This window comes from Arachis hypogaea, chromosome 11 (assembly GCF_003086295.3).
Source record: "Arachis hypogaea cultivar Tifrunner chromosome 11, arahy.Tifrunner.gnm2.J5K5, whole genome shotgun sequence".
In the NCBI taxonomy this organism is placed as follows: domain Eukaryota; kingdom Viridiplantae; phylum Streptophyta; class Magnoliopsida; order Fabales; family Fabaceae; genus Arachis; species Arachis hypogaea.
In genome coordinates, this window is record NC_092046.1 from 29,179,036 (window position 1) to 29,195,046 (window position 16,011).

Below are 16,011 nucleotides of genomic sequence, written 5' to 3' on the forward strand. Positions count from 1 at the left end.
AGCCTCTAATCTATATTTTCTGGGCCGCGAACTGGGTTGAAAACAGCCCGGAAATTGCTGGAGAAGAATTCAAACACGCTGATTTCTGTCACTGCAACGCGGCCGCATGGATCACGCGGTCGCGTCACCTAGCATCAGAGGAACTATATCATATTATATATCAAATCGAAGCCCCGGACGTTAGCTTTCCAACGCAACTGAAACCGCCTCATTTGGATCTCTGTAGCTAAAGTTATAGCCGTTTGAGTGTGAAGAGGTCAGGCTGGACAGCTTAGCGATTTCTCCAACTTATTGTATTCCTTCCACTTTTGCATGCTTCCTTTCCATCCTCTGAGCCATTCATGCCCTATAATCTCTGAAAACACTTAACACACATATCAAGGCATCTAATGGTAATAAGAGAGGATTAATATTAGCAAATATAAGTCCAAAGAAACATGTTTTCAATCAAAGCACATAATTAGGAAGGCAAATGTAAAACCATGCAAATAGTATGAAAAAGTGGGTAAAGAGTTGATGAAAACCACTCAATTGAGCACAAGATAAACCATAAAATAGTGGTTTATCAGCTGCCGATCACGTCGACGAGCCTCTTACGGGTTGGCTGTGATTTCGTTGCTGATTCCGGCACGGCCAAGGATGATAGGTTGTGGAAGGTTGGAAGCAGCGGAGCTCAAGGTATGGCAGATAGTGCACAAGGGGCCAACTGTCTAGAGGCTGAACCGAATAATGAGCACTCTAACAATGATGACTCTGAGGACAGTGATGGAGTCCAGCAGGAGGACGGTACAATGCCAGAAACGGAAGCGACTTGCGACCCACTTATACCAGATTCATAGGAACGAATTGGCTTCAGGGATGATGAGGATAGTGTGGAGGATAGAATGCTTGCAAATGTTGATGAAGCCAGTGATAATGAGAGGTCAAGACTAAATGTGCAGCTGCTGGAAAACAAAATGCCTTGGGAATTGGCAAAGGAGTCAGGAGCGGAACTATATGATGAAGAAGAGGATATTATGACAGCTCTTCAACAGCAGAATGAAGAAATTGCTCGGAAAAAAAGACTGGCAAAGCAGAAGGCGAAAGCTAGACGCAGCAGACCCAAAACACAAAAAAAGGTGTGCAATATTTATTTAAAATGATTATTAGCTCTTGGAATGTTAGGGGGTTGAGGGGTGACGGTAAGATGAGGATGGTAAAGGATCTCAAGAGAAAAAATAGATTAAATATGTTAAGCTTGGTGGAGACTAAAAGACAGTCAGTGACTAGGTTTGATGTCTCAAAAATATGGGGGAATGATTGTGTTGGTTGGGAATATGTTGAGTCTACTGGTGCGTCTGGCGGGTTGTTGCTAATGTGGGATAACGGGTTTTTTGATATGAGGAATTGTTACAAGAATGAGAGATGGTTGTGTGTTGAAGGAGTCTTGTTGCAGAATAACTTTAATTGTGCTTTTATATTGGTTTATGGTGCTCATCTTAGAGACGAGAAGCTCGTTGTGTGGGAGGAGCTGAGCTACATAGCTGGCCTATGTCAGGTTTCCTGTTGTCTCATAGGAGACTTTAATGAGATTATTCATTGTGACGAAAGGAGAGGCACTGATAGATTGTCCGTGTCAGCGGAGGAGTTCAAAAACTGGATACAAGACATGGGCTTGGTGGATTTGCCGATTACTGACCGCAAGTTTACGTGGTTCAGAGGACGGTCCTGTAGCCGCATTGACAGGGCCATGGTGAGTCTGGAATGGTTGGAGGAGTTCCCAGAGACTCGATTACGAGGTGGTCCAAGGGGCTTGTCTGACCATTGTCCTATTATAGTAGAAGATAAGAGACTGAGAGGTGGTCCTAGACCGTTCAGGAGCCTGGACTCGTGGTTTACGCATGAAGGATTCCTGAGGATGGTAAAGGAAGAATGGAGAGGGCTAGGTGACGTACAGTTCACAGACAAGCTGAAGGCTTTGTCAGTTCCGTTAGGAAGATGGCATAAAGACAACTTTGGAGATATGGACAACAAAATTTTGAAGTTAGAGGAAGAGATTAAGAAGATTGATGACAGGGTGGGTGACGGGGCTTATGATGAAACGGTAGATGCAAGAAGGAAAGCGCTTGTGACATGGTATGAGAAATGGTATGTGAGGAAAGAGTTACATTGGAAGCAGATGTCGCGCTCAAGACATGCGAGAGACATGGATAAAAACACAAGGTACTTCCACAACATAGCTTCGGCGAGAAGGAGGAACAACAGGGTTGATGCACTGGTCATTAATGGAAGGATGATAAGGAATCAAGCTAGGATCAAGCTTGCGATTAGGGACTTTTACAAGGACTTGTATCATCAGGAGAAGTCACCATTCGTGGGGTTTAGAGAGTAGAAACGGTCTGGTGGAGAGAATCACTGAGGATGATGCTATGGCCCTGGAGCTACAAGCAACATCTGAGGAGGTTAGAGAAGCAGTGTGGGATTGTGACTCATTTAAGGCGCCTGGTAGTGACGGCTACAACATGAACTTTATAAAGAAGTGTTGGGAAGAAATTGGTCCGGAATTCATGGGAGCGGTGTTGGAGTTTTTCCAGTCTTCCAGATTACTAGCGGATGCTAACCTCAAATGGGTTGCGTTGGCCCTTAAGTTTACTGGAGCAAAGGAAATCAAAGATCTAAGGCCTATTAGTATGGTCGGGTGTATGTATAAAGTCATATCAAAGATGCTGGTCAGGAGAATGCGGACAATATTGCCACGGCTTGTAGGTGAGACACAGAGTGCATTTGTTAAGGGGCGGAAAATACATGACGGGGCACTCATTGCTTGCAAAACTGTTCAATGGCTAAAACAGAGAAAGAAGAAAGCGGCAATAATAAAGTTAGACTTCCAGAAGGCATATGATAGAGTCAAGTGGAGCTTCGTGGATCTTGTTTTACAGAAAATGAGGTTTGGAAGAAGGTGGAGGGGGTGGGTCATGGAGTGTGTAAGTACTGCCTCTATGTCAGTATTGATAAACGGTTCGCCCTCTCAGCCGTTTAAGATGGAAAGGGGCCTACGACAAGGTGATCCACTGTCTCCTTTCTTGTTCGTCCTTGTTATTGATGTCCTACATAGAATGCTTGAGGAGGCGGTTAGAAACGGGCGAATTTCTCCGCTACTGGTTGGTAGAGATCATATTGGACTATTGCATCTTCAGTTTGCAGATGACACCATACTGTTCTGCCCCCCAGAGGAAGAGACCGTGAAGAACTACAAGAGGATCCTTCGCTGTTTTGAGTTGATGTCGGGGTTAAGAATCAACTTTGAGAAATCAAGCTTGATTCCTGTTAATTGTGAGGCTCAGTGGGTCCAACGTATGTGCTGCGTATTGGGGTGCCAGGTAGCCGCCCTTCCAGTAAAATATTTGGGGATCCCGCTAGGAGCTAATCCAAGGTTGGTGAAGACTTGGAAGCCGATTGTTGACAAAGTGGAGGAAAAACTCAGCCTATGGAAAGCCAAGGTTCTTAATAAAGCCGGTAAATTGGTACTCATCAAATCGGTATTGAATAGTCTCCCTGTATATTACTTGAGTCTGTATAAGATGCCAAAGGCTATTGCGGAGAAGCTTATTTCCTTACAGAGAAGATTTCTATGGAGTAAGAAGGATGGTAGGAATGGTATGGCGTTGGTAAGGTGGAAGGTGGTGCAGGCACCCAAAAAATTCGGTGGGCTGGGTGTTGGGGATGCCATGCTGCGGAATACAGCCCTTCTCTTTAAGTGGTGGTGGCGCTTTTCGAAGGAGGATTGCCCACTGTGGAAGAAGGTGGTTTGTGCTTGTAATAACCTGAACCCAGATGTCTTGCTGTCCTCTCAGATTTTACCTATCAATGGGGGCCCTTGGAAGGATATCTGCCAGTTACAGTTTACGAGTCAGCAAGTAAGACAGAAGATAATTACTGGGTTGGCTATGGAGGTTGGCGATGGAAGAGGGACTCGATTCTGGGAGGATGTCTGGCTGCGTGGTGGTGCTCTGAAAGTCCAGTTTCCGAGGCTTTTCTCAGTCTCAAACCAAAGAGGATCTTTTATAGGGGATTGCGGGTTTTGGGATGGGGCTGAGTGGATATAGAACTTCCAATGGAGGAGAGAGCTATTTCAATGGGAGTTGGATTTAGTGAACCAGTTGCATGATGCTTTAAGACTGGTCAAACTGGATTATGGTAGTGAGGATCGAGTTGTATGAAAATTTGATAAACAAGGGATCTTTTCTACTAGATCTTTTATGCAGGTAATACAGGAGGACAACCTTCCACAGGATATAACAAGCTACAACTTTACAAGGACAATTTGGAAAGGTTTAGTTCCACCAAGAGTTGAACTGTTTGTCTGGTTTGTATTGACTGGTAGGGTCAATACGAAGGAGAGGCTGAGTCGGCTGGGAGTTATCCACCAGGAAGATATTCTATGTGTGTTTTGTAATAAGAGTATTGAATATGTTCACCACTTGTTCCTTGGCTATGATTTTCCTTGGCAGGTTTGGTGTGCTTGGTTAGCATTTGTTGGAAGGCAATGGTCATGCCCGGGGACGCTGAAGGAACATTTTATAAGTTGGACTGAGATATCAGCTAGCAAGGAGGAGCGTAAGAGGTGGTTGATGGGCTTTTGCGCGATTATCTGGAACATCTGGCTAGAAAGGAATAGACGGATTTTTCAGAACAAAGGAAAAGGGGTTGTTGAGGTCATCCATATGTCCTTCATGAACTATAAGGAGTCGTTAGGTGGAGATCCTTTTTGTTGTTGATGGCAATGCCGGAAATGACAACGGAATAAACAGTAGTCTTACTTGGAGTTGGATAGCTTAGTTTATGGTTTATTTTGGTTCGTTTTATTATTGTTCGCTCCACTTGATGTGTTGAGCTTATTTCTTCAAAAAAAAAAAAAACAAATGAAGATGCATATCTTAACAAATGCTTTTATAATAAAAAAATTGCATCACACTTCTCACATAATTTAATTTACTATTGAAAAAAGTAAGTATATTATATTATCCCCTTTATTATTAGATAATAAGTAAATTATTAAATATATAAATGAGAAGTTCGTATATTATCACTTCAATAAATTAGACTGGTTTATCATATCTTATAGTTAAAAAAAATATGTGATGAACATTAATACACACAGTGGTGGTTAACAAAAATAAAGAATTTACCTTAGCTTATTATAAAATATGAATGAGTAGTTAGTTTATTTCTCATGACGCCTAAAATAATAAAAAATCTTATGTCTTTGTGTGTCCTGTGTGTTGTCTCAACTTTTCGTAAATAATAATTTTCTCTGTTACAATTGCATTATAATAATTCTCCTTTTTTTTGTTACTTTTGTGCTATTGATTGTATTCTTTGTGTGACTTTTTTTTAGAAAAGCAGGAGTAGTCTATAACAAGCTCTACGCACATAAATTCAAAAAATTCAAAAAATTTTAAAAAATGTTCTACTATCTTTTAAATTTTAATTTTTCTTATTACAAAGATGTGATTAATTTTCTTTGTATTTGTATGTAACCTTAACTCGCTATAAAAAACATCACAAATGTTCTACTAAGACTGTTAGCAATTATCAAAAGAACAAGAATTTATCTCAAGGCAATATCCAGCCATAAGAGTATTTTTTACTTTTTGCATACAAAAAGGTATTCCTTTCATAATGAGATAAACTTAAAAGAATGTTATAATGAATGTTGTATTGTCTATTGCCAACTGATGCTATTTAAGTTATCCCCATGAGATGAGTATTTACAAGACTTATATATTCTTTATTTTTATGGCTAGTTATATTTCCAATCTTGGTGAGTTTTCTTTGGTTTAAGTTATTCTTTATCAATATTTGATGTATGTCATAATTTACTTTTTAAAATATGACATTGATGAACATCTTTGTTAAAACTAAAGGAATTTTAGAACTAATGAAAAAATTATACGACAGTAAAAAAATAGAGAAGTAGCGTATTATATCTTAGAGTTCAAGAGTTACACTAGAGGCAAATTCTACAGGCGCGATGCGGTCTATGGTAACAATGCTTGTTTGATGGCTACAATAGCTAACTCCCTTGAACTAATTTGTGACTGACATGTGAACAGTGGAATTCAGTTGACTTTTGTTTTAAGGTTTTTAATAGCGGTAAATTAGTTAAAAAAAAAAGGTAAATATAGTTTTATTTGATTGACAGGATCCAACTGAATCCGTTGGTCCGACCCGAAACAAAATATCTAACCTACCCAGTTCTTCTTCTTCTCCCTTCGAATGATTCCTACACACTGCTCCATGGTTGGTGAGGATTTCCTGAGGTTGTGATCACCGGAGCTTCGTCACATTCTGGTTCTATAACCTCCGCCATGCCTTTTGAAGGGCGCCACTGCCGCGACGAAAATCTTCTAACCACCTCGGCGGTGATCGCCTCTGCACTTCCTCGTGGATTCCATCCGCCACTGCTTGGAGCATGATCCCTGGGGTTTTCCGTCTAGCTTTTATCTCCGCTCTCTAACCGCTATTTTTTTCTGCTGTCATAGATTCCAAATCTCTGTTCTGGATGAGGTTGTTTATAGAACTTCGCCGCCATCTCCTGCTGGAACCCCTTCTCTCTGGTTGAACGTTATCACTGCTGTCCCATGGATCTACTTCCTCCGTAATGCCCCTCGGCTCCTCGCCACTCCGTCGATTCTTTTCCCTCGCTGTTTGGAGGCCGTTCTCCAACTCCGATTCCAAAGACATTCATACCCCTCGTACTGTCGTACAGCATCTATTTTCAATGCCATCCATGGAATAATTAAAAATGAGTTTATCATACTTAATCTCTAAACTCAATTTAGCACTCCGTACAAATGTTCAACTTGTCAACATATTATTGGCTAATCAATTCATAGTCATTTGTAGCGATCAAAAACATGGCCACCAGAGATACCACCATTATATAAGAAGATGAGTACGTAATACGAAGTATTAAAAAAGTGAATATTTTCATGATGACATCTTCACATAGAAATAGTATTATAGACTATTAAATAAATTGATATGTTTGATTAAATATATTTAATTAATCATCTAAAAATTTATAATATCATTTTAATTTACGGAAAAGCTCTGCATACAAGCCATTAGGGCTTGTATGCTTTACAAGCTCATTAAACAATAAAACGAAAATACGCCCTGCTCCACATACGTTGATTACACGCGCTATATAAGATCCTGCGTATATCTAACTACCAAATTTAAAATATTTGTTTCCTTCTTCGTTTTTGTTATTTTGAGATTTGGTTGTTCTTCTTCTCGCGCGTCTTCCCTCGTTCTTCTCCGTCGTTCTTTTCCTCTCCCTTTCTCACTGGTATGTTCTTCGTTTACATTACTTTTTTCTCTCTCTGCAACTCGAGCTTCGTTTTCTATTTTGATTTGTTGTTTTCTGAAATCAAAGTTTGAACTCGTTTTGAAGATAATGGATCATTCCACCTCAGATTCTCAGCTGAATCCAGGCGAAGTAGATTATGAATTTGAATCTAACGAAGTTCCTGAGGTTTGATTTACATAATGAATTTTCTTTCAGTAATTTTTATAGCATTGTGTAGTTGAAAAATTGCTGAACATTGACTGTGAAACTAACACATTAACATGAATCTGTCGATTCAATGTATTAGTTGTGATTAATTACCTGGAATTTATAGCAGACGCTCGGGTGTAGATCAGGTCTTTTTTTGGGTGTATTTTTGCTAGAAGTGTGGGTGTATCTACACTACTGGTTTTGTTATTTTTAATTGAGTTGTTGTTGTTCAGGTGTATTATATCAGACATGATTGGGTGTGTTTTTAGTTTTTGACATGGTGTATTCTGCAGCCTGTGTATTTACAGTTTATGGCTTTAAAGGTCATTGTGTAGTTGAGTTGTTGCGGTTCGGCTGTATCATATTAGGCATGATTGGGTGTATTTGAATCATATCTATGGGTGTATTCACAGTTTCTGACACGGTGTATTGTGCAGCCTCTCTCGGTTGTTGATGACGAGCTTGTTCCGAAGGTTGGAATGACCTTTACCACCCTTGAAGATGCTGAAAAATTTTACAGGAACTGCGCCAAGGCTGCAGGTTTCTCTACAAGAGTTCGGTGCACAAATAGGAAGGGAAACGAGATTAAGAATCAACTGATTACATGTAGCAGAGAGGGAAAATGGAAATCTAAAATATCTCCGACCGAGAAGACCAATCCTACAGCCGGTTTAAACTGTCCTGCAAGAATTTATATACACACATTGAAGGATGTCGGTGCTTGGATTATTTCAAAGGTTGTGCTCGATCATTCACACCCCTGCTGTCCAAGCAAAGCAGAGATGCTCAAACAGCACAGGGAACTAAGCATGTCCATTCGTCGTACAATAGAGAATAACGAGGAGGCCGGTATCAGACCAAGCAAAACATACCAATCATTTGTTGTGGCTGCCGGGGGTCATCGCGAGTTAAATTTTATCGAAAAGGACGTGAAGAATTACATTACGAGGGAAGTGCGGAATGTTTCCGAACAAGAAGATGCAAAGGAATTCGGGAAATATTTGTTAAGAATGAAAGAGAAGAATCCGAATTTCTTTTTTGAGCTCCAACTCGAAGAGGATCAATCGATTAAGCTGGCTTTTTGGGCCAATGCAAGAAGCAGAGCCGCCTTTGAGTATTTCGGAGACGTCATTTCATTCGACACCACCTACAATACAAACAGGTAACAAACTGTCCCTGTTTATGATGCTAAATTAATTTATTTTTACGAATCCGCATCAGAGGTGTATATTGGCTGTTTCATTGGGTGTATGCGAAGCATTTGTTAAGGTGTAACTAATGATTTTGCATTCTGGACCATGGTAATTTATTTCAGGTATAATTTGGTCTGTGGTTCTTTTGTCGGGGTGAATCACCACGGTCAGTCAACACTTCTCGGATGCTCTTTGATGAAGAACAAAGAAATTGAATCATTCAAATGGTTATTTCAATGCTGGCTTCGTTGCATGGGAGGAAACGCTCCGAAAGGGTTTCTCACCGATCAGTGCGCATCAATGAAAAGGGCTTTAGAGGCCTGTATGCCAACAACAATTCACCGTTGGTGTATTTGGCACATCATGAAGAAGATTCCAAGCAAATTAAATGGGTACAAGGGACATGCCGATATCGAACAAGAAATAAGCCAAGTTGTTTGGAACTCTCATAGCAAAGACTCATTCGATAGGAATTGGAATGATTTTCTGCTGAATTTTGGTCTTGCGGACAACAAGTGGCTTTCAGGTAATGTCTTTTTAAAATCTGCAGCAGAGGTGTATATTGCATGTTCTCTCGGGTGTATTTACAGTCTGTGTTTGGGTGTATTATGCAGATCTGTACGAAGACCGTCACATATGGGTTCCTATCTATCTGGATCACCACTTCTGGGCAGGGATGAGAAGCACACAAAGGAGCGAGAGCATGCATTCATTTTTTAACAAGTATATCATCCGGAACAGCTCGCTTATTCAGTTCGTCAAACAATACGATAATTGCCTCGGAAGCAGGGAGCAAGCAGAGAGAGAATCAGATGCTGCAGATTTTCATACGGTCATACCGTGTGCAACCAAATCCTCCATTGAAGCTCAGTTTCAAGAGGCGTACACTCACGCAAAGTTTAGGGAAGTCCAAGCGCAATTCAGAGGAAAGGCGAATTGCATCACCAGATTAAAGAATTCCGCTCTAGACTATTCAGTATACGAAGTCGGAGAACAAGTTTCCAGCTCAATATTCAACAAGTTCGTGGTTACTTACAACTCAGTTGGAGCCGAGGTAAAATGCCAATGCTTATTATTCGAGTCGAGAGGGATACTGTGCCGTCACGCACTAAGCGTGTTAAGCTTCGAACAAGTAAGCCAAGTGTCCCCTAGATACATATTGGAACGATGGAGCAAAAAGGTAAAGAGGCGACACACACACATCAAGAGCAGCCACGACGAGCCACTAATGGAGCCAAGAAGCAAGAGGTTCGACCAATTGGTTTTTCGTTCGCAAAATATTTGCGAATTTGCCTCCGAATCGGAGGAGCTGACTGCAATTCTGCACCGTGCGTACGATAACGTCATGGCCGAGATGGAAGCATTAAAAGCCAAAAGGAAGGGGACATCTTCTTTATCCCACGAAGACGCCAACTTGGAATCCGTTAACGAGCTTCAAAGCCCGCCAAGGATTCGAACAAGAGGACGTCCAAAAAACAGGCTAGGTTCAAAGCTGGAGAAACATATCGCAAATGCCACAAAGAAGAAGAAGACGAAAGTTTTAAGCGAGGTAAAAGTAATCTTCTTTAAATTTGTGGCGATTGAGTTTATTTTTCTCGTTAATAGGTTAGCTAATGTGTGAGTGTTATATTCAGATAAACCTGTTTGATGCCGCATCAGCAGCGCATTCAAATTCCAGCCAATATCAAGGACACGTTATGAATTATCAGTTCAGTGTACCAGCAGCAGGGGATAACTCTTTGGGTGTATAGTTTTATAGAATATGGGTGTAAAATCACTGTTCTTTTGGGTGTATTTTTGTTCATTGACAATTTACATATAGAACAAAAGTTCTAAAAATTCGCAGGTTTTGGGTGTATATTTGATTTGATGTTTTTCTTCATATTTTAGTACATATAATTCATACATTTTGAATACAGCACAGACAGTTTGGGTGTATATTTTATGCAATCTTGGGTGTATTATTAGACCTGCGTTGGGTGTAACAGTTTATAATTTGCGTTTATATATGCCTTGATTTTTTCCTTCATATTTTACCACCTGTAATACAGGTTTTGAATACAGCACAGACAGTTTAACAGCACAGATAGTTTAACTATGCAAAAAAATATACATGGAATAGAAGTTGTTGATAAATGGCAAATATTTACAGCATTTGTTCAATTTACAAACTACCCAGCAGTTGGATTACGCAGTTTCTATATCAGCAGAATTTATCTGACTAAACGGACTCAATAATACAGAGGATGGCTTCAACAGCCTTATAGCACTACTCTCCCTAATTGCCCGATCTCTTTCTTTATTCATCTCACTGAATAGTATCCGGGAAGCATACTCCACTCTATAGTGGTCCACCTCCTCCTACAATTAAAAAGTATATTCTGTTTAAACAGCAATATTAATTCAGTAAAGTAATACAGAGTTATATAGTTCTAAAGACAGTTACCTGTGGCCAATTATCCCATTCATACTTCCCCTTTTTGATGTTTTCCGGCTCAATTAACTCCATCCACTTCATAACGTAGATAGCGCAGTCATAGCTGAAAACGAAGAAAATAAATTACAAATCTCATTTACGAAAGTTTAATGTTCAGACTCAAAAATTTATACCTTGTTTTTTGGCCTGATATTTTAACATATGATGATTTAATTTTCTTCTCGTTCTCCCCTTTCTGCAGAGGTTCCCCGCCGGCATATGTTATCAATCTTGAAAATACATATCCCTTAAATAGGAAAACAAATCAGTAATACACCCGAATAAATGTACAAGATACACCCAGCTGAATGGACAATATACACTCAACACAACTAACGAAATAGACCTAAATATTAAAGTAAAGAAGACAGAGGCAACTTACAGTGAATTTATTAACCTGCTTTCTCTCATCGCTTGGAGCTTTTTTGTGTAGCGGGTCAAGTATATGACATTTCCGCGTTGTTGTATTTATCAGCCATAACCACCAATGCCCCAAGTGGCAAACAGGAGCAAAAATCTAAAGGATTCCCACATTTCAACAGTGCATTATTTTATTTGGCATATAAGTAAATAAGCGTACTAACAAATTTAGCAAACAAAAACTTACATATAGATGCGAAGTTAATTTTTTTCTATCTATGAAGGGAATGAAACTCGGGTAGGCTTCCACCCTGAATTCCTTATTCGTTTTCGATGATACGAATTCCCCCTTTGGGTGATCCGAAAGTGCCATGCTCTGCAAGAATTGCGAAACAAGAAATGAAATACTAAACTTACACCCAATTGAACGTAAAAAATACACCCAAATCAATACAGAAAATACACTCAAAGTTCGTAGAAGTAACACTTACCACAATATCGGGGGGGGGAGACAGTATATTTGTTCTTGAAACCTCTTTTCAGTTTTCTGGTTGAGGATGAGGCAGATGGCAGATACAATCTAGAAATATATGCCGAAATCAATTTTACATTAATAAGCATTGCAATTGACTTTGGTGTAAAAACATTAATGTTATTCTAATATTACCTGAGATTCTATATCACTTTTTGCCTGGAGGGATACAAGGTGCATTCTCATCAAAATGTATTCTCCTTGGCCAATCAGAGTGCACATTTCCTCATACTCGTTAGTATTACCATCTGCATCTTCCTTCAGTCTCGTCCCCCAGATGTAGCACTTTTGTTTCATATCATCCGTAATCTGATATAATCCCCCAGGAGTTTGAAACTTTGCAGAACTTTCTCCCCCAGTCTCCCTCTGAATTTGTGGACTTTTGTTTTTTCCCTTCGCCGCACTGCTTGCTATTTTTTGGACCAAATCGTCCAATTGTTCTATCAAATTTGCAGATTCTGGAGATTTTGCCCTTTCTGTCTCCTGCGTTGACGCCCCCTCCTGGCTTGAATTAGTCAATCCAAGGATGAATGATGGCACCCCTAGATCTGTTTTAGGAACATAGGATGCTGTCCGTGCCATCATCAACAGGGCAGCAGCGTCTTCTGCGTCTGGATGACTGCGTCATCATGTATAAGAATAAGAATAAGAATAAGAATATACGGATGATAAGCAAAGATTGATTTTAGTCTGATGAACTTACATTTTAGTTGGAGCTGGGGGAAGCGTGGGTGTGGTCTCTTGAAGTTGTTTGGGGGGTTCAGGAGTGCTGCACAGTTACAAAAAATTAATCAAGGCGTAAAAAAAACTAATCAGGAACAATATACACCCAAACTGTTAGCAAATATACACCCAAACTCTAAACAAATATACACTCAATACTATTTCTTACGTTTCTGTAGTCCCTTCAATCTGTAGCATAGGGGTTGGTTCAAAATCTGTCTCAGTGGTTGTTTGGGATGCCGGCACAAAAACCTGAATCGGGACTCTAAATAAGAAGAAAAATGAAAGGTTAACAACGCCTTTGAAAATAATAAGCTTATAAGGTTGAAATATTCTTGGAAAACTCACACTGCAAGCGCATCCGACGGTGTCTGTTCCCTCACAACCATCATATTCGAATCAGTCGGACTCAACCTAAAATACACCCAAAGAAATTCAAAAAATACACCCGAACAATTCAAAAAGAAGACAGGCTTTGTTTTTTTGAGAACTTACATACTTGCAGTTTTTGCTTTTTTTTTCCTGCCTTTTTTTTCTTGAATAAAATAATAAAGGGCTTTTTTTCTAAAAAAAATATATACAGAATTAGAAGTAGAAGGGTAATAGAAGAACAAAAGTAACGGTTATTTGAATGAGAAATTACATGCTCTGTGACGGCTGGTTTACACTACTCTGTTCTGTGCGCCCTTGAGAGGAAGGACCATCACTTCCCAAGTTCACAACCGGTATTCTAAAACAGATCTCATGTTATTCAGACAAAATAAGATACAGGTATAAAATACACCCAAATGAATGTACAAAATACAACCAACCGAACAACAAACTTAATATCCCAACTTATTAAACAACATACACCCAACTTGATCCACAAAATACACCCAAATGGTTTCACAAAATACACCCAAATCATGATAACAAGATTTTATTAAATAATAAAGCTTCTTACGTTTCAGATGACACATAGCGACCTTCTGTCGATCGTAGGTCAGCTTGGTTCTCCCTGGGAAACAAGAAACAATTATTAGCAAACAAAACACACCAAAATCTGAAATACACAGCCCAGCAAGACATACCCCTCTGCAGCAGATTTATCAACATTTTCCCTTAGCCATTCATCTAGTTCGTCACTTGATATTTCATATGTCTCACTACATTCATAAAAGAAGACGTTAACAAAAATAATTACGATGATAGACGGTAATATAGCTTACGAGGTACTGTACCCGTCAAAGTATTGATCTTCTTTAGGAGGTGAATCCTCCACAACAACTTTTTTCTTTTTTGGTTGTGTTTTGGGTGGAAAAAAAAAGAGTACCAATCAGAAATAAAAAATTAATTTTATCACAGAATATTATGCAAAGAAGTGCTTACTTTTTTTGTGTTATTTTTGTTTTTTTCTTTTTCTTCTCCTTCTCTGCAGGTGATGATTCTTCGCTCCTATAAGTTAATAATAGACACTTCAGTTAATACACGAAATCTTTATAATGAAGCTAAAAGAAATGAGTAATAATTTCAGGACATTACTCATCACTTGGTTTAGATTTAGATTCTGAATCAGAATCTGACTCCTCTTGCCTCTGCTTTCTTTTTCTGGAGTCCATTCTGGAAGGCAAACAATCATTATTTAGAACATACTAAAAATACACCCGAATGAATTCACAATATACACCCAACTGAATATACAATATACACCCAACGCAGCAAACGAACACACCCAGCTTAATAAACTACACACACCCAACGTGATCAACAAAATACACCCAACTCGAAAAAGAAATTACACCCAAGTATGGTACTTACTTTTTCCCCTTTTTGCTGGGGTGTTTTCTTCCTGAATCCTCTGAGTCTTCTTGAGTCTCAGACTCAGAGGTAGAAGTGTCACTGTCAGTAGCTGTTTCTGTCTCCAAAGACGATGTTGGACTCGCCTTCCTTTTTTTTGTTTTTTTTATTTCTTGTTTTTTTTCTTTTTTTTTTCATTTTTTCTCTTGCTCTTGTCTCCGCCATCTTCACAATCCCCTGAAACATTAGATATTTTAGCTAGCAGCATTCAGGTAAATAAAATACAAGCAACATATTATGTTTACTTACCAAAATTTCCTCTCTTTCTGCAGTCATTCTTTCCACCAACTGCTCCTTAGTCCAGTTGGCAATCCAAGGCTTTGGTGGTCTTTCAGCCCTCTTCTTGCCTTTGTTTTCAGAAAGATGAAAGTATATTATCATCAGGGCAAAGAGGCAGCCATCAATTGCCTTCTTCTTCTTCTCCTGGTAGTCTGTGATGCCCTTGATCATGAAGGTCAAAACATGCCCCCCCAGTTTCTCTCCGATATGCCGTCCATCTTAAAAATTGGGGTCAGGTGCACGGGTGATATTTTGTTTATCGTCGTTGGCAAAAGGAACGCCATCTGTATGTAGAGGATGAATATCCTCTTGAACATCAGGCGTTCCTCTTCGTTGCCAACGCCGATTTCCATCATTTCATCGGTAAGACTTTTGAGGGTCTTACCCTGAAATCTTCTAAAAATTATTTTGTCATCATCAGAGAGTTGCTTATACTCAACTTTCTCAGGAAACAGATTTCCTACAAAAAGGAAAACAACAAAGTATCAAAGTCGGTTCAAATACACCCAAGCATCAACCTTAAATACACCCAAGCATCAACTTAATATACACCTATAATTTTGAGCTAGTTACCTGTTGCATTGATGCCAAGCGCATCACCTATTGTTTTTGGTGTTATTTGGAAAGAACCATATCCTGTCTTCAGTCTGTTCTCCCCAAGTTTGAAGTTGTTTGCCAGTTCCCTTAAGAGTTGGTGATCCACCCTTAGTGGTGGGATGTGCATCAACCCACCGAATCTGAGATCCCTCACAATTGCCTTCTTCTCCTCAGTCATGTTTCTGAACTTATCACTCAGGAGATGTGTGGCACACTTAAGGTCTTTTGTTTGGTTTCTTGCTGCCATTTTCTCTGAAACAAAAAATACACCCAAAGACATCAGTAAGATACACCCATATATATGATTCAGATACACCCATTAATAACAGTAAGATACACCCATAGATATGATTCAGATACACTCATTGATAACAGTGAGATACACCCATAGATATGATTCAGATAAATCCATATATATCAGTCAGGTATCACTCAAACATGCTTCAATATCAAATTAATTGAGATA

At 39.4% G+C, this 16,011-nt stretch overlaps 1 protein-coding gene across 1 annotated transcript; it reads left to right on the plus strand.

Moving 5' to 3' along the window:
• Nucleotides 1–1,186: 1,186 nt before the first annotated feature.
• Nucleotides 1,187–2,371, plus strand: LOC140176069 (uncharacterized). Its single transcript, XM_072205928.1, has one exon. The coding sequence runs from the start codon at nucleotides 1,187–1,189 to the stop codon at nucleotides 2,369–2,371; it is 1,185 nt and encodes a 394-aa protein (XP_072062029.1).
• The last annotated feature ends 13,640 nt before the right edge of the window (nucleotides 2,372–16,011 follow it).

Bases quoted from the DNA above. Each gene is read 5' to 3' on its own strand.
- LOC140176069 (XM_072205928.1), top strand. From the start codon at position 1,187: ATGAGGATGGTAAAGGATCTCAAGAGAAAAAATAGATTAAATATGTTA.